The following is a 21,927-nucleotide window of genomic DNA, read 5'->3' on the forward strand; positions in this document are numbered from 1 at the left end:
GTATGAAAAAGAAAATAGAGAACATTATGTGACATAAATAAATCTCACAGCACCCATATGCACATTACTAACTATGCTGACATCAGAAAAACAGTTATTACAAAACAAATAGGTTAGCAAAAGCATAGGATGCGACTCTTACCGGGTAACGGCCATAGACTCTTCCCTTTACTTGTGCTGGCAGCTTAGTCTGCAGCTGAAGTGCAACAAGTCCTGCAGATGGAGAAGACATAGAAACAACAAGGCCTTCCTGTGCGTTTCCAAAGATTTCTTGATTGATTTCCATCATCAGGCCAGGTAGGTTGATCTTTGCTGAATTTGCAATGGAAGTATCCACGTCGTTGCTTATGCTGATGGAACTGTCATGGTTTGCCTCTACCATGAGATGTTTTACAGATAGGACAGATGCCATTTTCATTCCATTGACTTTGTTAATGGTGCTGGTGCCCTCAATCTTTCCAGTCAGAACCGAAAATTCAGAGGCTGAGGAAGCATCAAGTCTGATGATGATGTCGTCCTGGTTGATAATACTAGCATCTGTCTTGAGTGTGAGCATTGCTGTCTTCATGGAGAACTCATAAGTCAGATCACCCATGACAGGGATGCTGATGCTCCTGGGCAGATACATTTTTGGAATTTTCAGCTTTCTAAGGGCAGATGGAAGCTCCGGAACAGGCATTGAAATTAAACTGAAGTCAGGCATGGTTTTAGGCAAATTGTTGCTATATTTTACATACTCTGCCTTTATTTTGTCATAAGATGTAGTGAGGAGGGCTACAGCATTATCTTTGCCAATGACCATGTTCTTGTTCAGAAACATGACATTGTCATTTATGACATTGATGACTGGTTCCACCTTGATGTCAATGGTGATCACATCACGGTTCTTCATGTACTTAAATTTAGAATTCATGTCAAAGGTCTGATGAGGTGTGATTAGGAATGTTCCCAGGACAGTGTCTTCCCAAAGAGAGAAACTTTCAATTTTTGGTGTCATCATTCCAACAAATGGCACAACAATTTCAGGAATGGTTATTGGTTCTCTCAGGACATCAAAATTTGCTTCACCATTCATCTGGGAAATTATCTGAATTTCCCTCTCTCCATTATCCAGTGTGAAGTAATGGGAGTATTTGTACTGATTGAGTCTGGCCAGACCAGTCCAGCTTGCCTGGTGTACGTCAGAGTTTAAAGTGAGAGAAATGTCATTCTGGAAATCCATCTTTCCGGACAGCCTAAATGGAAGGGCAACCTTGGCATTTGCCTTGTTTTTGGTGTCGAGCATGAACTCATTTGGTGAGACCAAAGCAAGGGCAGAGTTGGACAGAGTTCCTTCAAGTTGACCCACCAGTTCTCCAGTATGAGAGGCAGTGAAATCAAATTTCAGTTCTTCAACCTTAGCCTGAACCTTCACTTCTGCAACACTGTTCTTCAAGAAAGGTGTTTCTGTCTCAACCTTTGCATCTATAATAACATGGCGGAAAATGCAGATGTTAGCATCAATTTGTTGATCCATTTTGAAGTGACTACAGCCTGTTGCTCCTGTGAAAGACAATTTGGTTGTGTGGAAATCCATGGCAAATTCCATGTCACTCTTGTGGTTTGCCTCATCTGAGTAGTCCTGAACTGCATATTTTCCATTTGCTAGATTGTTCATGTTAAGACGAGCAGTGCCATCTTCAATCAAGAACTCAGTCTTTTGATTCATCGATGTTTCACTGAAGATGTTGAGGGGTGGCATGTTGACATTTTGCTTATAGGCAGTCTCTAACTTGGCAGAAATTTCTCCTTCTGTAGTTAAGGATGCGTTATTGACAAGCTCTGCTACAAAGAGCTCAGTGTCGACTTTTGCGGAAGTTTTAGCAGAACCCTGAGCTGACAATCCATATGCAGTCATTGTTCCCTGATGATCGATTGTACAAGATGACTGGGCAAACTTCACACTCTCAGCGACAGACAGACGACTCATCTCGGGCACAGCAAAATTAGCTGTAGCATCAAGAGTGTAGTCCAGGATCTTCAGAGTAGATTTGGCCTGTGAGTTGAGGTTCAAAGTTAACTCTGGTGTGACTGGTGTGGTTGTGGTATTCTGCAGGCTAGCAGTGGTCTGAAGGTTGTAATGAGGTGAGAGAACCTTGAACTCGCCGTAGAGTTTCCCAAAGCAGGGAATCTTGCCAATATCTGTTACTTTCTCTTTCAGCTCCACTGTAAATTCATCATAATCAAATTGTTTGGTTTTCTGGATCATTCCAATGAAGTAGCTGCTGATGTCATCAATCAATTGTTTGAAGTCAAAAGAATAAAGTTGATTCAGAAACTCCTTCACAGGTACCATCATTCGTTCGAACAAAGGCTGGACATCAATTGACCTCAGAAAAGCAAATGCAGATTGAATCCTTTCCCTCACTTGGTACTGCTTCATGATTTTAACAGCCTCATCCACGATGGCCTCAGTCATCTTTTCAATCTCGTAGTTGGACAGTATGTCTTCTAATTTAGAATACATTGTATTTATCTTGGTAGCAATGTTATACTTGTGAATCCAAGCCATGATAGCATCATTGATTGATTTCAGCACATTCATGAATTCCTCAGAAGGAAACTTGGCTGTCAGGTTGGTGATGACATTTTCAAGTGAATGGATAAACTTTGTCAGGTCCTGCACAAAGAGGTGGAAGTCAAATGTGTCAGCGACTTCTTTCAACTGTGATATTTTTTCATGGAACTTGGCACTGATTTCATACTTGTTATCAATATCTTTCAGCATATCAATGCTATAGTCCAGCATCCCCATCATGGTGACTTTCACATCTTCAATGACTGCAGGCAGATGTTCAATAAATGGGATCCGGATGAAGTGGCTGTCACTATTCTTGTCATATTTTACAAATCCGGAGATGGTGTAATCATTGCTGGTTTCTGCAAAGAAGTCAGTGGAGACCACTCCCTTCAAGTCGATTCCCAGTCCCTCTACATTGTTATAAGCCGTCATTTCTTGATCAAAACCATGGTTGTTCACTTTGGATGCCACCCTTAGTGTGAAACTTTGCTCTTGGAGGCTCATCATGCTGCTATGCCTGCTGTCCATATTGGTCTTCATGGAGGCTCCATTTTCCAATTCATGCGTGGTTGAGGCTCTGTACTCAAGTGACTGTGTGAAAAGCAGGGGTTCTGCCTTCAGAAGGAATTTGCTGTATAGCTCACCACTTTGTTGTCCATACAGATACAAAGCACCATTTGAGTTGACAATGGCGTCAATGTTCAGAGTAAAGGGTGCAGCAACAGTTTTCAGAGTGCTGTCCAAACGAAGAGCTGGAGAGTTTAAGTTAGCAGCACTGTTAAACTTCATAGTTAGTCCAGCAACCTCCATATCAGTGCTATGGGTCATGTGAGATCCAAGGATCTTGCCATTGGTATTGCATTTTGCAGAAAGGCTCATGTCAACAAATTTGACTTCATATGTGTGTTTGAGCTCTTCACTTAACAGAACTCCAATCATTGTGCCAGTCAGTTCCATACTGTATGGCTCTCCCTTGAACTGTGCATCATTCGCAAAGTTCGCGCCCATGATTTTCAGATTATTTTTCACAATCACTGAAGGAGCAAAACCCTCTGTATTAACTGTGATATCGTGCATGTAGGAGTTTCTATTATTAAGGACATTGTCAGTCTTGGAGTGCAGGGTAAGGGATCTTAGAGTTAGGGTAAGGGTGTGTGAACTGTCAGTCTTGATTTCTTTGAAAGATCCAACAATGTTGTTTGAGAAGGTCAGTCCATCTTCATTCACTTTGAGGTTCACTCTGTTTCTGGTGTTGAAGTCAAGGAGGTTGCCATGAAACACGCTGTTGAGATACACCTCTGAGGTTCCAATCTTCCCGTCAAGGTTGAGCTCAGCTGTGTTGTCCGTAATTGCTCCCTTGGTGATGAGAGACAAAGCGGCACCAGAGTTGTCAACTCCACCATGGAAAACATTCTCAAAGGTCATTGGGCTGCTCTGCGCAGTTGTGGTACAGCTGGTGGTCAGGCCATTCATGTTAAGAGTCAAGGTTGCTTTATGAGAAGCACGGCTTGAAAAGATGTTAAGGGACGCATCGGTATTGATTTCCATGCCTGAGGGTTCAATGGACCCAGACAGCAATGAATAGGCACGATTCTCGGTATCATCAGCTTGATTTTCTATCCTGATGCTGGTCTGTGTTGGAGACGCAATGAAGTCAACCTGACTACGAACCATCCGATCAATAGCCTTTGTCACAGATTCAGACTGGACAGTAAGCTGGACATCCTTGTAGCTCATGCTAAATTTGGTTGTGTGCTTGAGTGGGTCATTGTTCATGTTGGTCATTGACTCAATCAGAAGTTGCTTATTTGCATATATTGCCTTGACCGTATTCGTGGCTTTTAGAACTGCAGAGTCCATTCTCATGTTAGAGTCCCACCTTGCTTCTTTCTTCATTGGCTCCACAGAGAAAGACTGGGAATAGGTGGTGCTGGCAGATATGGATCTAACAGACAGACTTCCATCCATGTTGCTGTCTACAGTTAGTATGTCTGAAGCTATGGAGCACTGGGAAGTAATAACTAGGGATGACTGGAGACCCAGAGGGCTGGAGGCATGAACCTTGTAACTTCCTGTTGACAATATTTTGTCTGAGACGGCAGCAGATTCCATCACACTGAAACTTGTCTCCATGAGCTTGTGCTTTAGGGAGCCTTCTATGGTGTACTTAATAGTCTCCTCTGGTGTATCACTAATCTCTGCAGCTCCTTTAAAAGAGAACAGGTGAGACAGATTATTTACATATGAATTACAAGGTGGGGTGTGTTAATACATTGTTAGTTGTGTAAAATGTCTGTTCTAATTTATTAAACAATAAATATATAGTTATGCTAACTGAACAAATAAAAAGCTCAATTTACCCTCAGATGTGAAGGAGAGAAATTCGATGGGACTGTCAGCCATGACTTTGAACTTGGCCAAGTAGCTCGGAGACTCAGCAGTGTTGTTGCCAGCTGAAACCACTCCCTCCCAGTTATAATAGTTGCTATTGACCTTGGCAGACATGTCCACCATTCCTATCAGTGGCAGGCAGAGATCATATTCTGATGGGATGGTGAAGGTGGGGATTTCGATCTCTCTTGGGGAAAGTTCCAGGCCCATCTGAGGTACAGACATGTGTGGTGTGATGAGCATTGGAGGTATCCTTAGCTCCTCAGATGATTTGCCTCCAAGAGGGATAGGGACTGTGAAGGTCATTCGGTCCTGGTTGAAATGGTATCTGAATGTGCTATCCCTGGTGAGAGAAAGAATTGTCATTAAATGTAAATATACTCAATTCACAATTTTCTAACAATGCATCAAACATGCTATACCAGTGGTTCCCAAACTTTTTCTTTCACGCCCCCCTTTTAAAGATCAGAAGTTTTTCACACTCACCCCCCGCCCCAGGAGATGATATAAAACAATATGGGACGGCTGATCGGTCTGACGGGGGCAAGATACGATATAAAACAAATACAGGACGGCTGATCGGTCTGACGGGGGCGAGATACGATATAAAACAATAAAGGGCGGCTGATTGGTCTGACGGGGCGAGATACGATATGCAACAATACGGGATGGCTGATCGATCTGTGGGGCGCTCTGGACGCTCATTCTCTCCCCCCCCCCCCCCACCCCCCAGGGGTCGCGCCCCCCACTTTGGGAACCACTGTGCTATTTGATATTATTTAATACTGAAGTGTTTTTATTATCCATATGCAAAATGGGGGCAATTTCTTATTCAAGAAATTCAATGTTAAGTCACTGACTATGTTTTACTTACAAGTTCATGAACAGGTTGTCAGGCATGGAGGGCATTGTCATCTCTGCCATGCTGTTTCTAAAAGTCTCAACATAGGGAATGACCTGATGAAAACACAAAACACATTTCTCTTAATTTTTTTCTGAGGCAAATTTCTTTTTCACCTTCTGCTAGAATTACAATATATTTGTTTGTTTTCTACCTCAACAGCCTTGGTGAAGATGTGGCTCAGCTTCATGTCAGTATTGAGCAGCTGCTGGTCCATAACGTCTCCCACAAACTGACCCAGCCATGTCTGGAGGGCCACAGTGTAAGGCACCAGGATTTTGGTGTCAGAATTCATCTTTGACATCAGCTGCACCTCAGCGTGGTCCTCACCTAATATAAAAAAATATAGTTTTTATATTATATTATAGTTGTTGTTTTGTATGAAACAGTCTTTGGATAAATCAATAAAACATTAATAACTGAAAACCATTAATGCAAATTTTCAAAAGATGTACCATATTTGAAGATGACTGCCTGAATGGAGGACGTCTGTGGGAGCTTGACATCACTTTTGATCTCCATGATGAGTCCCTCAGCATTGCTCATGGTAGCAGTGATTGCAGCATCGGTCATGAGTGAGGGGATGAGCAGCTGAACCTGCAGCGTACCATCAGTCATGGCCTGATGCCTGTGATAAACCCAGACGAAGTCAATTAATTTATTGCACAAAAATGATTTAATCCAAACCAAGGACACATCATATTTGCATTGATTCACATTTTGACTTTGTATTTGACCTTCTCTGTAGGTACTTGATGTGGGACTGAGTTTACTCACTTGGCACGGCCAATCAGAGACAGTTGGGGGATGTTCTTGTTGGAGAGCTCAAGGGTAAGAGATTTGCCTTTAGCACTGCTGTCAGTGATGCCAACCTTGATGCCAGCCTCCACATCAAAGTCAGGAATCTCGATTTGGGTGGTGAAGACATTCCTGTTACGGTTGTATTTCATGGTGGCTGTGGCCTCACTAGGCTGAGCGCCTAAAACCACAAAGTTACAACAATTTAAATAAATTGTTGATGTAATTTTTAATAACAAAATAATAAGGTTGTAACTCAGAGCAAGCATAGTTTTTTTTGCAAGAAACAATGCACATACCCTCAGCTCTCAAGATCATTTTTAAAGAATCCACCTTCTGTCGGCCGTCCTTGCCTTCATCAAGGAGTTTATATGCAATGGTAGCTGTATACTCAGAGACCTGGTCAGTCGGGCTGATGTCCAGAGCAAACCTAGGGAAAACAGAATAGAGCTGTAATATAGAATGTCGCTAATAGTGATATTACATTCAGCAAATAATCACAGATATTTAAACTGTAACTTACATGGTCTCTCCATTTAGGGGATAGTAAGGAGCAGCAGTGTCATCACCACTGCCACCGCGAAGGGTTCTGGTGCAATACTGGAATCCAGAGAAGAGAGGCCTGCATGCCTCTTCTTCTTCTGTGTGTGGGATCAGCACAGCTTGGCTGGTACCCACTATCATCACTCTATTGCTGTAAGACAGAACAGTGACAGTGTCAGATTCTGCAGGCTCCTTTCAACTTACTCCCTTTTAAAAAAAATGAAATCTCTGAATGCCAATGGGTCCACATCCACATTTGGAAAAACATTTTTTTTATCACTAATTTATTTTGACCTTTGGGAGTTGGGGGTGGGTAAACATGGACACACATGTGCACACATATGCCCTTTATATCACTGAATGAATGGGTCAAAATGAATATAATGTAAAAATGTGTAGCGCCTTAGATATACAGTAGTATCTAGATATGAGTACAATCCAAGCTTAAAAGAATATAATTTTACTGATTGAAAATGTAGACATCTAATACATATACTACATATTTAGTGTACTATGTCAGCTTGTGTTGTGTGTAAAATGGTACCTGACTCTTAAGAACTTTGTTCTGCCCTGTGGCACAGGCAGCGAAAGCCTGATCTGGGTCTGCTCCATGCTAATCTTGGCATTGAGGGCACTCTCATGGTACAGGTTGGTGTGCATCTCTACCCCAGACACAATAAATTCAGGCACATGGACTCCCATCTTGGTCACAAACTCGATTCCCAAGGAGGGCCTGAATGACATTTCCTGCTGCAAACAAAAATATATTACATGAAATTGAAAAACTGCTCGAGTCAGGAAAAGCAATTCAAGAAAATATTACACAGAGCGACAATATCACTGTAATTATAGTACTATACTTTATAGTGTTGTGAATCAAGTATTTACCATGTTAGGAGAGAAGCGAAGGCCTCCTGTTGCTCCGGGAGCAAAGGTGCCAGACAGAGCAAACGTCAGAGGGAAGCCACATGCTGTTGACAAGGTGAATTTGTTTTCCATGAAGATGTAATGAGCAAAGAACTCATTGTCAGTGCCGGACATCAGTGAACCCATGACCTGATAAAAAAAACTATGGGTAAAGCTAATGCATCATGCCAAAGGAAAACAGGCAATCATAGGTTTGTGTAAGTGTTTAGATGAATATATATCATACCGATTTGGGAATCAGCGTCAGGAACGTCTCTGCATATAATTTGGCATTGTTGGCAATAAACCTCATATCACTGCCCTTAATGTAACCAAGTTCGGTTCCCAAGATCCTGAGGTAGGCCATGGCCTCTGGGGACTCCAGGTTCTCCAGATCCCTTACTAGCTTGTTGAAGTTCTTCATAATTTCCCTCACAAGGTTATCCGGCACCTGAGAAAAAAATCACAGATTTAAATATATTACTTGGGATTGTATGAGCAGAAAGCGATGACAGAACACACTAAGACAGTTTGGTGCACTGCTATACACAAGCTCTACCTTCTGTCCTTCTGTTTTCAGTGTGGATCCCAGAATGTCTTTGATATTAGATGGCATCTTATCTCCGGCCCAGTACAGAGCCTTGGAAACAGTGTCAGGGAAGAATCCATTCTTTCCAAACAAGGTCTCAATGGTGGGTTCAAAGCCCTTTCCTTCCATGCCAACCTGATCGGCCATAAAACAATTAGCTACATTCAAAACCATTCCAATCATTTGTCAGTGAGGATGATTCCATGTAGTTTTTGAGTGTTTTGTTTACCTCCAACATGTCCAGATTGTAACCAAAGGCTTTCAGTGTTGTTTCCAGCAAGACCTCCCTCGGTAACTGGCTGCTGGGATCAAAGACAACATTTCCCTGAATGTTGGCCTGCATGCCTTCATTTGTCATGCCCAGTTTGTAGTTGCGAGATAATGTGGTAAAGTCAGTGTGTGTGGTGACATCATCCTCCAGGGCCTCCATGATCTTCTGTCTCAGTCTGGGAAGAAAAAATAAAATTTAACACGGCTAAGTCAAAATAACATAAAATATGATTGTTTGACATTTGTACTTCAGTGAAGAGGTGCTTTATTCTTACTCATGGGTCTCTGAATCGGTGGAGGAGATGATGTTGTAGACGTGGGAGGTCACAAAGGCCTTGACTTGCATGTTCTGCTCCTGACTCAGCAGCTTCTTCACCATCTCAATGTCACTGTCCTTGGGGCTCCTCATCACAATCAGGTAGGCTGCTAAGCGCTTCTGGATGGCACCCTTTGGATACTGACTGACCCTCTGGAGGTTAGACCGAACCTGGATGGAAAAAAACAACCCTTATTATTATGCTGCTGTAAAAACTTTAATTGTAAATTCTACTATAATATTGCAACAGGGTAAGATGAAATGCAAATAATTTTGTTTTACCTCATCAGTGACGGACATGCGTCTGAAAGCCTGGATAGCAGCCAGCTGCACAGAGAGTGTGGTTGCAGGCTGTCTCATGCACTTGAGCAGGGTGGCCTTAATAGCAGGGTCTGCAGCCTCCATGGCATCACCCATGTTACCAACAACCTGAATGAATAGCACAGAAAATTAAAAATGCACAACAGGATTGATAATCATCATGTGTCATTGACTAATAAGAGGTGCATCAGAGCTGATTGCTCAGCTCATCACTCACTCTCAAGGTCAGGAACATCAGATCTTTTTCGCCAGCACAGTCTGCACCCAGAAGGGAAGCTATGAACTCAGACACAGCGGTGATCTCAGGGGTGACTCTGCCCTCAGCCTGGTACAATCTAAAAACAAAATCATACACTTAGAATTTACAGCAACGCTATACAATATGTGCTTTCGCAGCACCGAGGAACATTTTACTTTAGAGCTCAAAAAGTCTAGAGGTTTGCTTACTTCCTGACAGTGTTGCTCAGGGCATACATGATGGGTTTACTCTGCTTGTACTGAGCCATTGCCAGCATGTCCTTTACCATGAGGTGTGAGGGGTTGGGCATCAGTCCCAGGGCATAGACTACGGCATCCACCTCTAGAGCGCTAATGTCAAAGGTCCTGAGGATGTTCAGAATGGCGCTGGTGCATTCTGGAGTACCACACTGAGCCAGAGCTTGCCATGTGAGGGAATTGGACATTTCCATCATCTCCAGGGCAGCAGGTCTGAGGATGTCACCCTTCAGTCCACGGAGCTCTGACACCAGTTTGTGGAAGAGGGTGGTACGCTCCTCACCATTACCTGTCTGTGTCAAGGTGATGAGCCCTTGCATTGTGGCAATGGCATCATCCTTGGTCTGGACAGGAGACTTGTCCTCAGCAGCCTCCATGGGCAAGAACCTGAGGTTGGCCTCATCTGTAAAGAAGTAGAACAAATGAGAGTAAGACAATGTCTCACACATTTGACAGCATGAGCATATTTGAGCTTATTTCAATATAATATGTTCTAAAAACAAAAAACACTCACTGTGGTCAAAGACCCTATCATTGATCTTGTTGGTTTCGCTCAGAGTCACAGTCTGCTTCACCAGAGTAGATACACCGTAATCATTCCTGTTTTGAGTGGAGAGACATGTTCACCAAATTAATTTGTCAATGTGACTATTCACATAAATGTAAAATAATTACGATGCAGAGGGAATCTTTATGACCTGCTGCCTATTCTGAAGTGTAAAGGACTTTAGGTTGGTATTTCAGTTTATGGGGATGATTTGTTCTTCCAAAACTTACTTGTGGGACAAAGGCAGGAAGATGTGTTTCTCTGTGCAGGTTCCACTGGTCATGTGCTTTTTGTTGTTGTCAAACCTGTAGTTGCAGGTCTGGGTGCTGCTGATCATTTTGGACAGAGGGTAGTGCTGTGGCAGAAACACATATGATACAATGATTTTTGCCTCACTAAAGTGAACTGTGTCACAGTAAACTCTGATGGTGATTGATCATGACATGTTGATATACATACTTATATATAATCAACATAACTCATAATAACAACAGGATGTCATAGTTTAACAGCTCCGTGCATGTTGTATCATCTGTTGTCATGTGAGAATGTGTAGACGCTTTTATGTCACAGGCAGATTTTTGTCAGATTCTCTTATTTTTGTAGTTTAGTAAAGTTTAGTAGAGAGTGTGTTGACTATTGTTTGTATCAACAAATGTAAGTAAGCATGATGCAGCTGGCCAATCAGAATGGAATGTGCTTAAAGAGACAATACAGCTTTTATATTGTTTCAGAAGTTATGTGGAATAAGATATCCTATCATACAGTAACATTGATTTTCAAATTGAGACAGATTCCAAAAATGTAAGAGACCTACAGTTTTAACAATATGAAGTCCTTTCACACATTCTTACCAGGCCAGAGATCAAGGCCAAGGGGCTGGTAGCCTCCTTGTGAGCACTGAAGCTGTCACATCTGGAGAGATCCCGCTTTACAGTTACATCAGTGGCAATGTCTTCCCTGGAGTTAACAGTGAAGTCAGTGTCACAGACTCCATGCACGGTGGCCTGAAAGGAAGACATTTGAGTAATGAGGAGATAGAAAACCATAAAAAGACTACGTGATAAACAAGCTTATATTGTGCTGTGAGAACCTATCTGAATCAGATTATCTACACTGAACTGAATGATTAGCCTGCATTTTGAGAGCAGGTGATGACGTCACTCAGATAAACTTATCTCAGACTTTGACCTTTAGCCGTTCACAGTACACCATGTTACAGGATTCTGTTTGTCACCTATGATTGGAGCAGCTTATCTCTTCATTGAGCAATGTCTTTATCTTTGTGGTCCACACCACAACAACAAACAGGCTCTCCATGGTGGCACAGGCTTCGATCGATATGTAACAAAACAAAAACAAGGCAAAGGGCAATGAAAGGGAGTTCTTACCATCTCTTTATTCCTCTCCTCCTCCATGACAGGCACCAGCAGAGCAGACACTATTCCCCTCTTGACATTCAGGATGTTAATAGGTTCATCCTCCTCAGGGAAGAGTTTGACATCAGTCTGTCCTTCAACCGTGATCTTCAGGGGGTACCTGTTTGGATCAAATCATCATTTTCATTTGTTTTAATATGGTGCTCATAAAACATTTACATTTAATTTGATTTCTTTTTATCAATCATCAATAATTGTGTTAAAGTAAACCATTAGACTTGTGGTGACTTACTTGGCCATGGAAGCTCTGAAAGCTTCAGCTCCAGCAGCAGGAGAGAACACGGGTGCACCCTCATCCATACCAGAGATCTCAGTCAGAGAGCACTCTGTTGTCCGCACGATGAAGCTACAAGTTTGGGGCACTTCAATCTCCACCTGAAGACCAGATTCAGATGAGTTTAAGCCATTTGTTCTGTTAGGGGTCACCAGATTTTGTTCAGAGCTGTAAGACAAACCTTGCAGGAAACTTTGGGCCCAGTTTTGTGGTCATGTGCTCCTTTCACGCCATTAAAGGTCTCAGCTTCGTAGTCGTACACAAACCTCCTGAAGTTCTTGAATCTTTTGGCCACTAAAATAAAGCAAACATTAAAGCATTGCAGAAATAAACTTGAATGTTCTCCATTTTCCTTAACTGAAAAACAATAATTAATATAAACATTCATTCTTCATAGCCTGACTTATCTTTGATTGACCTTTGGTATGTTGTAATTTGTTAAATCTGCGGCCATATCTCAGTTTGCTCCTTGTCCCTTTGATTATTGGACTACTAAACATGATATAGATCCTAATAAAATGACAGCCTGGGACTAACTGATGTGTGAGTGACTTTCAGCGCCTAATCAAGTTCAGCTGAGTAGATGAACAAGCAGTCATTGCTTTATTCATCAGTCACTATTGTTGTAGTTTCAAAATACATTGCATGCGTGAGTGTTGAGAAAATATAAACAGTATACTGTATATAATTCTCATAATTTTGTTTGAATGGATTTATCTTTGTAACATCTCAAACAGTGGTTTCTAAATAAATTGCAACGTGTCAATAATGAAGTAACTTACAGAAACATGGAGATTCCTCAGCAACTTGCTCTGTAAATGAAGGAGAAACGTGAGTGAATGACATGTTAAAAAGTCATCATCTGCTTTGAAGCTTTACTGACAAGACAGTGACAAATGAGGCACTTATAGTAAATCTAATCTAAGATTGTTTGCACGTAGAATAAGGCCGTTTCAGTGTGAGAGATCCCCTTCATTACAATAAGACATTGACGAATTTGACACCTAGCATAACAATATATCACTGATTCTTGAGAGTCGGGACAAAACATGTCCCACATAGACAAGTCTTATTTATAACAAAAATAAATAAATTAATAATGATTGACATACTCACAAAGTTAGATCTAAAGGAATTGTGAATACTGATGTTCTGTTTTAGCATAGATAATTACTTTTTTGAGGGATATTTGTTTAAATGTATGACCAGTGGTTAGACGGCCCATGTTATTTCTCTTGTCCTCAGCAAGAGGTCACAAAATTCACCAGCCCCCAAAATCTTTAAAAACCTCTACAATTGTGAAAACATTTATATCAAATCAAACATAAGGGTTATGAATGTATAAAACAATGCATGCCATGAACATCTAAAAATATTTTCCATAGAAATCTGCCTATCAAAGTTGTGTCTGTTTCCGTCAACTCCGTCAGATTTTGTCATAAACCTCATTAAATCAGGCAATCCCTGAGGGTCCCTTTTCATTCCCGTGGCTGTGGTGAATACATCAATACCACACATTGTCTGGTTTGTTTGACATTTTTTGATATTTTAGATGAACAATGTCAATTTTCCTATGGTCACAGCTGGAGCATGTCAACACCATCTCTCTGACATTGATTTTGTCTGCACAAGCCAGTGTATGTTTTCAACATCTGGTTGTAGGAACACACACTGCACCTGTAAGATTTTACATCAATCAATCAATCAATCAATCAATCAATCAATCAATCAATCAATCAATCAATCAATCAATCAATCAATCAGTCAATCAATCAACCAATCAATCAATCAGTCATGTTAAGTAAATGGACATCTGATTCCAAGACCATTGCTGTGGATACTGAGCATCAAGATGTGAAAGTGGAATTTCTGCATCCCCATGGTCCAACAGCAAAGGTTAAGCCCAAGTGTGTCAAGAAGGATGTCTGTTTCTAACCAGTTCAAGACATCATAGTGAAACTAATGGGAAATGCATCACCAGTCCAATCCAGAACAAGAGTTATCTACAGTATTGCCCCTGATGTGATGGACTTCATAGAGCGTGAGCATGTCCGACGCCTGCTGCTCAAGGCATAAGTCCCTCGTGTGACAGCATTCATGCTTTAAAGCATAGTGTGTTTTTTCAATGTAAGCACCTCAACACGTGTGTTCCTGCTCTCTTCTTTTTCCTAGTTTTGAAGTATGCCATGTTTTGCATTATCACCTATGGCTGATTGTTAGCTTAATTACATTTCTTCACTTATTTTTTATAATAGTTGGAAACGGTGCAATTTGTTATAGTTTGAAACGCTGTATTTACAGTTTGTTTATTTCAGTTGAATGAAAAATATGTTCAGTATAAGACAAGGAGTTGTTATTTATTAATCTATTGTCACTTCCATCTGTTTAAAAAAGCATTTGTTCATTAATCAGAAATCTTCATCAGCAACCTCAGATGTATGTTTTTGTAATTTTTCTGGGAAAAAACTAATTCTTTCTTCAGTTTTTGTTGTTTAAGTAATAAAGGATCATCAGATCGACACCCTCTTGTGTCTTATTCCCTTAAGGATTTTTTTTCTTTAGTGGTAAAATAAAAGATAAAGTTTGAAAATGAAATTTTTTAGAAATTTGTGTATTCATAACGGTGTGAAATTAAGCCGTTAGTTTATATATTATATTTTATTGCGTATAAGAGTAACTAAACACTATTACAACATACATCAGAAGTTAAGATCCTTGTTGGGCTATTATAATTATATAATTATATTCTTTAGTGTGTCTGACGTAGTTGACACAAATCAAGTTTTTAAGGTAAACATGTGAATTTATTAAAAATGTGTTTTAACCTCCAGCCTGCACCTTTACATGGTTAAATAGCACAGATCTTAATCTACATGAATATATAACTCTAATCAATATAGTGTACATTGTAGTGTTTTGTCCCGACTCTCAAGAATCAGTGATATACAGTATACACTGTATAGCCTATATATCATATCTATATAGCATCAGGCAATTGTTAAGTATTATCAAACATAATAACTTGCAACCTGGATGTAAATATTTCATACATAGCACTTTAAAAGACAAATGTATCATTTTTAAGCTAAACCCTTCACATGTCCAGATTTCCTTCATGTGTATTAGCTGTTAGATGTAAAAAGCAGCTGATAGAAGTCAGTACTTACGGGCTAGAGTGTGTGTGCCCAGCAGCACCAAAAGGCAAAGCTTGATACTCCCCATGATGGGTTTGTAAAGCTCCTGGAGGCCTTAAGGAAAGGAGAGTCCTCCTCTTTCTGTGAAGACTAATCTTCAAGCTTTGGGCTCTGAGCTTTTATAGTTCTGGCGTCTTACTGAATGTGATAACTAGAACCTGCAAATGTGTTGCCCTGGTTCCAAAGTCTGAGTAGTCTGTGTGGCAGGCCAAAGGTAAAAGCCTTTCACAACCTCTGACTGTCAGCAGGGTGGGATGGTTTGTGTGATTAGGTGACACGACTGTTTCTCCTCTTGTCTATTCTTTTCTTTTTGGACACGTGAAGTCAGTGTAAATGTCAGCCATTTTCATAAATTAAGGATTGATATTTGAATGGTCATTGTTTAATAATCACAAAGATAACTTTTCACAAATATTCTGTAATCAGACCTAGATCATATTATAGCTAATATAAATCTTGTATCAATAACTTTGATTACCTTCAGGGCTCAAAGGGCAGAACAGAAATAAATTCATCAGCAGAGCATGAGGATTTAGTGGACTTTATAATGATTTAAATGCTATGGAGTTAAAATAAAATAAAATAAAATAAAATAAAATAAAATAAAATAAAACAATATGATGTAATATAATACACACACACACACACACACATATATACTTACTTACTAATTGAGGCTGAACATCTTAAAGAAAATAAAGTCTAGAAAAAGAAGTGATTCTAGAAAGTTTGCCATTAGGACAAACAAGGCTGAGAAAATTATATAACTTTTATAGAATTTTTTATTTTTTTGGGAAGAATAATGTAGGGATTAAATATGATATTAGTAATGATATTAAAGTGGATTATATGAATATGTTATTAATATAATATTTATTACCTTAAGACAGACATCTTACATGACGGTGCTCTTTAAACAGCTACATATCATGATGTGCTTTGGCAGATGCTTCAGCAGACTTTGCTCTGTGACTGTTGAACTATATGAATTTGACAGAGGCAGAAATGAAACCTGTTTATTTGTGCTATATAGACCCACGATGACTTCTCCAGTCGTCCTTGCTCCCAACACACGCACACACACACCTGCTGGCTTAACAAACATTAAAAGTCAATGGTTGAAAACACAAGGCAAAGGGAGAAAACTGTGGATGCACAAGTTGCACTTTTATCCAAAGTTCAAAATAAAGAAAGGGTTAGGGTTAGAAAGCATCAATGTAGTAAAGGCAAATGGCAACAAGAATAAACAGAAGCTACGCCTTCACCCAATGGAAACAGCTAAAAGAAGAAAGAAATCTACAAACTAACAAACTGCTAAATTTATATTTGAAATATAGAATATACATTCTATATTCATTCATTTAGTTCAAAGCTTGGCAGCTACTTCAATTTGTGTCAAAAGATCAACAAGTGACATCGCCTCACTGTGACACTTGCTTTTCACTTGGAACTAGGAGTCATTACTGCCCCCGGTTAGCATTACAGGAAGAAAAACAGCAACACCTAGGATTATTATTTTACAGGATCACGGAGCCTCCTGAGATATGGACATGCATTACAGAGCAGCATTTTCATTAGTGTAGCAGTCAGCAGGACATCTCAATATTGCAAGTTTTTCAAGATTTAGTAAATAGGTTGGTTGGTTCTAAATCGGGATCCAGATCTGTGATTTGTAATCATGTTTGAAGCGTATTCAGCATATGAAGACAATTGTTCAAAGTAAGGAGAACGGACTCTTAAGACATCACAAGCGATACATATGACTTATTATAACCAAACTAAACAACTCCTAGAATTTGGATGGATTGAATTCAGTCAATGAAAAAAGGACATTGCAACCATTGTTCATGTTTTATCACACGTCATTTAATTAAAACTTTTCAGTGAAGCTGTTTCAAGAAACTTTTGTCTTGTACAGGGAGACTTTTGTTATTTTCCATAAATAGACTCCATATATTAGGAAACACAGCTCCTGGCTTATCTGTGTCTCCAACTGTCCCAAGTCAATAATAATTGAATAGAAATTCCTTCCAAGCATCTTCCTACTTGACAGTATGTCAATTTCATAAAGGTCAATGAAAAACACTTCATTATTGGTTCACCCTTCACCTCCTGGGAGAAGCTGTTTCATCAGGATTACAACAGATATGAACTCTGTCAACATAATGACCTATTGTGCTGAGATAAGTTAATTACGAATAAGGAGGTTGCACAAGTGTAACAACAGCCTGACAAATGTGAGGGCATTTGGCCTGAATGAGGGCCACTATGAAAAAAGGTGTAATTATAAAAACAAACATTGGCGCATGCAAACAGTGGCAGTTGAACGTACACCAAATTCTCCTTAGATGGTTGCAAACTGATTTTCAGTATTGCTGCAAATGTTTAATGTGAAAAGGTTGTGAAAGTGTAGTATCAGCAAGGTGTTGTAGAGAAATCAGTCTTTAATTAATCATTTAAACTCATCTGTCTATGTCTACAAATTGTATTGTTTAACTTAATATGTACCTATATACAAAAAAAAATTACATTGAAAAATAAAATTGGTATTCTAAAAAGAGATTATATAGAAAGAGATTATATAAAGTTCAGCCACTCTTAATAATATGAGATACTTTTTTTTTTATCACCACCAAGCCCTTGAAAATCTTGTGATATAATAGTTGAGGCGCTGTCAATTACGAGCATTCCAAGAAGTGTTCTAAAAATCTTTTGTTTTCCACTTTTTGATTTAATGATTTGGTAGAAATGTTCTGGTATATTATTCTGTGTTTAATAACTTGAATCAAGTAGAACATCTTATGGTGTCATTTATTTGAAAAAATGTTTTCGTAGAATTATGTTCTTACCAGAGTTTAAATATTTTGAAAAATAATTATTGAGAACAATTAGTAATTTATTAATTATTAACTCTGGTTAGCAGAACAAACAATCTTAGTTATAATCACATCAGATTCTGTGGTATCAAAGCGAACTACAGTTTTTTGCCACCACTGTGTCTCATGGACTCTTGAGCCTGAGTCAAAGTTCATTCATGTGCACAGTAATCAATTGCTTGGTTAGATGGCTTAAGACTCATCAAATCAATATGCTTCAACAATAGAAAAGGACTATTGCGTTCTTTTCTAGATGTACATTAACCAGCTTTAACATGGCAACTATTCATTTACCTTCTCGATCTTTTCCATATTTAGACAGGTACTTCAACTAGTGTTGATATGTGGACATGTAATCGGACCCTTGAAAAAGAAATGCTCAGGTACCAAAATGTCTGCATATAATGTCTGTAATATTGCAGTAAATTCAGAGTAAGCTAGATATGCTCCAGTGTCCCCCTCTGGTGGCTTCTTGACATTACAGCTATGCTTCTAAAGGCGCTGTAAACTTTGACCTGTTGTGCAGTGCAGCCAACAGTACAGAGAGTAAATTTGCCACTAATGGAATTGAAAGGTGTGCAAATGTTTGATTTTTATGGTTATGGAGAACCACACCTTTTGTTGATATCATCATCAAGTATGATTACAATGTGTTTTTTATTTTTACAATGTGTACAGTGTTTTTGGATGATTCCATTTTTTTCTCACATTATAATAAACTGTATATCAGCTTGTTAATGTAATTGATATACTTAAACTACTTTCTTATGAATATTTATTAAATCTACATTCTGAAACACACAGATGTATTGAAAGTATTGAAATCCTTCTGTCACAAAAACTCACAGTTTTGTCTCAAACCAAGTGGAATGATTTGTTCAGTAGCCCAATTATTAATTTCACATTTAATAGAACAAATACTTTGATTTTAAAGTATGACCTTAATTACATGGATAATTATTTTAAATAAAATGAATGAAAATATCATCCAAAATTTATTGGAATCTATAACCTAATTTGACACTTCTCCACTGTTAGTTTGTTGTTGTTTATATTATATTTATTTATTTACTATATATCATTGTTATTATTATGATATTAGGCAAGGGAAGGCAATTTTATTTATTTAGCACATTTCAGCAGAACAGCAATTCAAAGTGCTTTACCACTAAATATTCAAAGCATCAGGAAAAGAAAAGGACACTTATACATACAATTAAAAACAAAAAAAATTTAAGAAAATTCAAACAAGTTAAAATTAAAGGCAGCAGCAAACAGAGAAGTCCTCAGCCTTGGCTTAAAAGAAGTGAGAGTTGCAGCTATCCTGCAGTCTTCTGGGAGTTTGTACCAGATACGTGGAGCATAAAAACTGAATACTGCCTCTCCATGTTTACTTTTGGATCTGGGGACAGAAAACAGACCCGAACCAGACGACCTGAGAGGTCTGGATGGTTCATTATCTAGCAGAGGATCACACATGTATTTTAAACCATTCACTGATTAATAAACCAGCAGTAGTATTTTGAAATAAATCCTTTGACACCCAGGAAGCCAGTGTACAGACCTCAGAACTGGAGTGAAGTGATCCACTTTCTTGGTCATAGTGAGGACTCGAGCAGCAGCGTTCTGGATCATTTAGGTAGACCTGCAAAGACCCTGTTACAGTAGTAGTAGTAGTAGTAAATCCTGCTGAGACATATATCCTTTAATCCTTGATATATTCTTAAAGTGATAGTAAGCTGACTTTGTAATTGTCTCAATGTGGCTGTTGAAATTCAGGTCTGAGTCCATGACTTCACCAAGATTTCTGGCTTGGTCTGCGGTTTTTAACATTGCTGATTGAAGCTGAGCGCAACCACCTCCGTTTTGTCTTTGTTTAACTGAAGAAAGTTTTGGCACATCCAGTCATTGATCTGTTCAATGCATTTACTTAGTGCTGGTATTGATCCATAGTCTCCTGGCTCCAGTGGAAGCATGTAGATGTATAACAGCAAAGGCCCCAGAATGGAGCCTTGGGGCACTCCGCAATATTTGTCTGTTCAGATGTGTAATTACCTGTGGATACAAAGTAGTCCCTTTCCTTTAAATATGATTTAAACTAGCTTAGTACTGTGCCAGAAAGTCCTACCCAATTTTCTAGTCGGTCTAGTAACATGTTGTGGTCGACAATGCCAAATGCAGCGCTGAGATCCAGTAATACCAATACTGAAATTGTGGATGTCGCTGAATACCTTAACAAGAGCAGTCGCAGTGCTGTGGTGTGGTGTGCTCGAAATCCTGATTGGGAGACATCCTAACAAATGTTTAGTGCCAGGAAGTTGTTCACCTATTTTACTTAAAAACGTGAGTTTTGATATGGGCCTCTAAGAGTAGCTTGACGACTGCAGTCCTCAGGGTCTGTGGCAAGACACCTGACGAAGAAGAACATTGCAATTTGTAGAAGGTCTGGGGCCATGCAAGTTGAGACATTTTTGAAAAAGCCTGTTGGTGGAGTATCAAGGCAGCAGGAGGAGGATTTCAGATGTTGTATAATGTCCTCCAGGTTTTTATGGTTTATTGGAAAAATTGTGTCATGGTATTAAATTAATACATTAATATTACTATTATTAATATATATTAATAGTAGTAATATATAATGCAGCCTAAAGTGGGGGCAAAAGCCAGTGCCTTCCTTGTGCCGGTCTCAAGCCCAGATAAATGCAGAGGGTTGTGTCAGGAAACACAGGCCAAAAAAAACAATGATGCAAGTTAATCTGATTTCCATTCCGGATCGGTCGAGGCCCGGGTTAACAACAACTGCCACCAGTGCTGTTAACCTGCAGGGCGCTGATGGAAACTGGGCTACTGTGGGGCGAAGAAAGAGGAGAGGAGGAAGGCCTGTTCATAGGCAGAGAGAGAAGAGGAAAGTCAAGAGGCTAGGACTGAGTGTAGGGACTTTGAATGTGGCTATGACAGGAAAAGTTAGAGAGTTGGTTGATATGATGCAGAGGAGGAAGGTGGATATACTGTGTGTCCAGGAGACCAGATGAAAAGGTAACAAAGCCAGGAGCCTAGGAGCAGGATTTAGGCTGTTCTATCATGGTGCTGATGGGAAGAGGAATGGGGTAGGAGTTATCTTGAAAGAGGAGTTTGTTAGGAATGTTCTAGAGGTGAAAAGAGTGTCAGATAGAGTGATGAGTCTAAAGCTGGAAATTGAAGGTGTGCTGTTGAATGTTGTCAGTGGTTATGCCCCACAGGTAGGATGTGAGTTAGAAGAGAAGGAGAAATTCTGGAGTGAGTTGGATGAAGTAATGCGTAGTATCCCCAGATGTGAGAGAGTGATGATTGGAGCAGACTTCAATTGACATGTTGGTGCAGGCAACAGAGGTGACGAGGAAGTGATTGGCAGGTTTGGTATCCAGGAAAGGAATGCAGAGGGACAGATGGTGGTAGAAAAGGATGGAAATGGCTGTAGTGAATACTTTCTTCCAGAAGAGGCAGGAAAATAGGGTCACATATAAGAGTGGA

General features: G+C 39.6%; 1 protein-coding gene across 1 annotated transcript in view; it reads right to left on the reverse strand.

The window, feature by feature from the left end:
* LOC143014218 (apolipoprotein B-100-like) overlaps positions 1 to 15,726 on the reverse strand; it is a 37,088-nt gene extending 21,362 nt beyond the window's left edge. The window contains 25 exon segments of the mRNA XM_076168024.1: positions 143 to 4,767; positions 4,921 to 5,294; positions 5,826 to 5,908; positions 6,007 to 6,182; positions 6,308 to 6,480; positions 6,630 to 6,831; positions 6,950 to 7,080; positions 7,174 to 7,344; positions 7,738 to 7,943; positions 8,082 to 8,249; positions 8,347 to 8,550; positions 8,659 to 8,823; positions 8,918 to 9,134; positions 9,234 to 9,445; positions 9,557 to 9,703; positions 9,813 to 9,930; positions 10,043 to 10,493; positions 10,605 to 10,690; positions 10,868 to 10,992; positions 11,492 to 11,644; positions 12,029 to 12,176; positions 12,309 to 12,451; positions 12,532 to 12,644; positions 13,133 to 13,162; positions 15,518 to 15,726. Coding sequence (XP_076024139.1) covers positions 143 to 4,767; positions 4,921 to 5,294; positions 5,826 to 5,908; positions 6,007 to 6,182; positions 6,308 to 6,480; positions 6,630 to 6,831; positions 6,950 to 7,080; positions 7,174 to 7,344; positions 7,738 to 7,943; positions 8,082 to 8,249; positions 8,347 to 8,550; positions 8,659 to 8,823; positions 8,918 to 9,134; positions 9,234 to 9,445; positions 9,557 to 9,703; positions 9,813 to 9,930; positions 10,043 to 10,493; positions 10,605 to 10,690; positions 10,868 to 10,992; positions 11,492 to 11,644; positions 12,029 to 12,176; positions 12,309 to 12,451; positions 12,532 to 12,644; positions 13,133 to 13,162; positions 15,518 to 15,572 — 8,676 coding nt within the window. The 5' untranslated portion in view covers positions 15,573 to 15,726.
* Between the last annotated feature and the right edge of the window lie 6,201 nt (positions 15,727 to 21,927).

The sequence above is a fragment of the Genypterus blacodes genome, unplaced genomic scaffold (assembly GCF_046128005.1).
Source record: "Genypterus blacodes isolate CSIRO-AG114 ecotype Tasmania unplaced genomic scaffold, CSIRO-AGI_Gbla_v1 ptg000185l_1, whole genome shotgun sequence".
In the NCBI taxonomy this organism is placed as follows: Eukaryota; Metazoa; Chordata; class Actinopteri; order Ophidiiformes; family Ophidiidae; genus Genypterus; species Genypterus blacodes.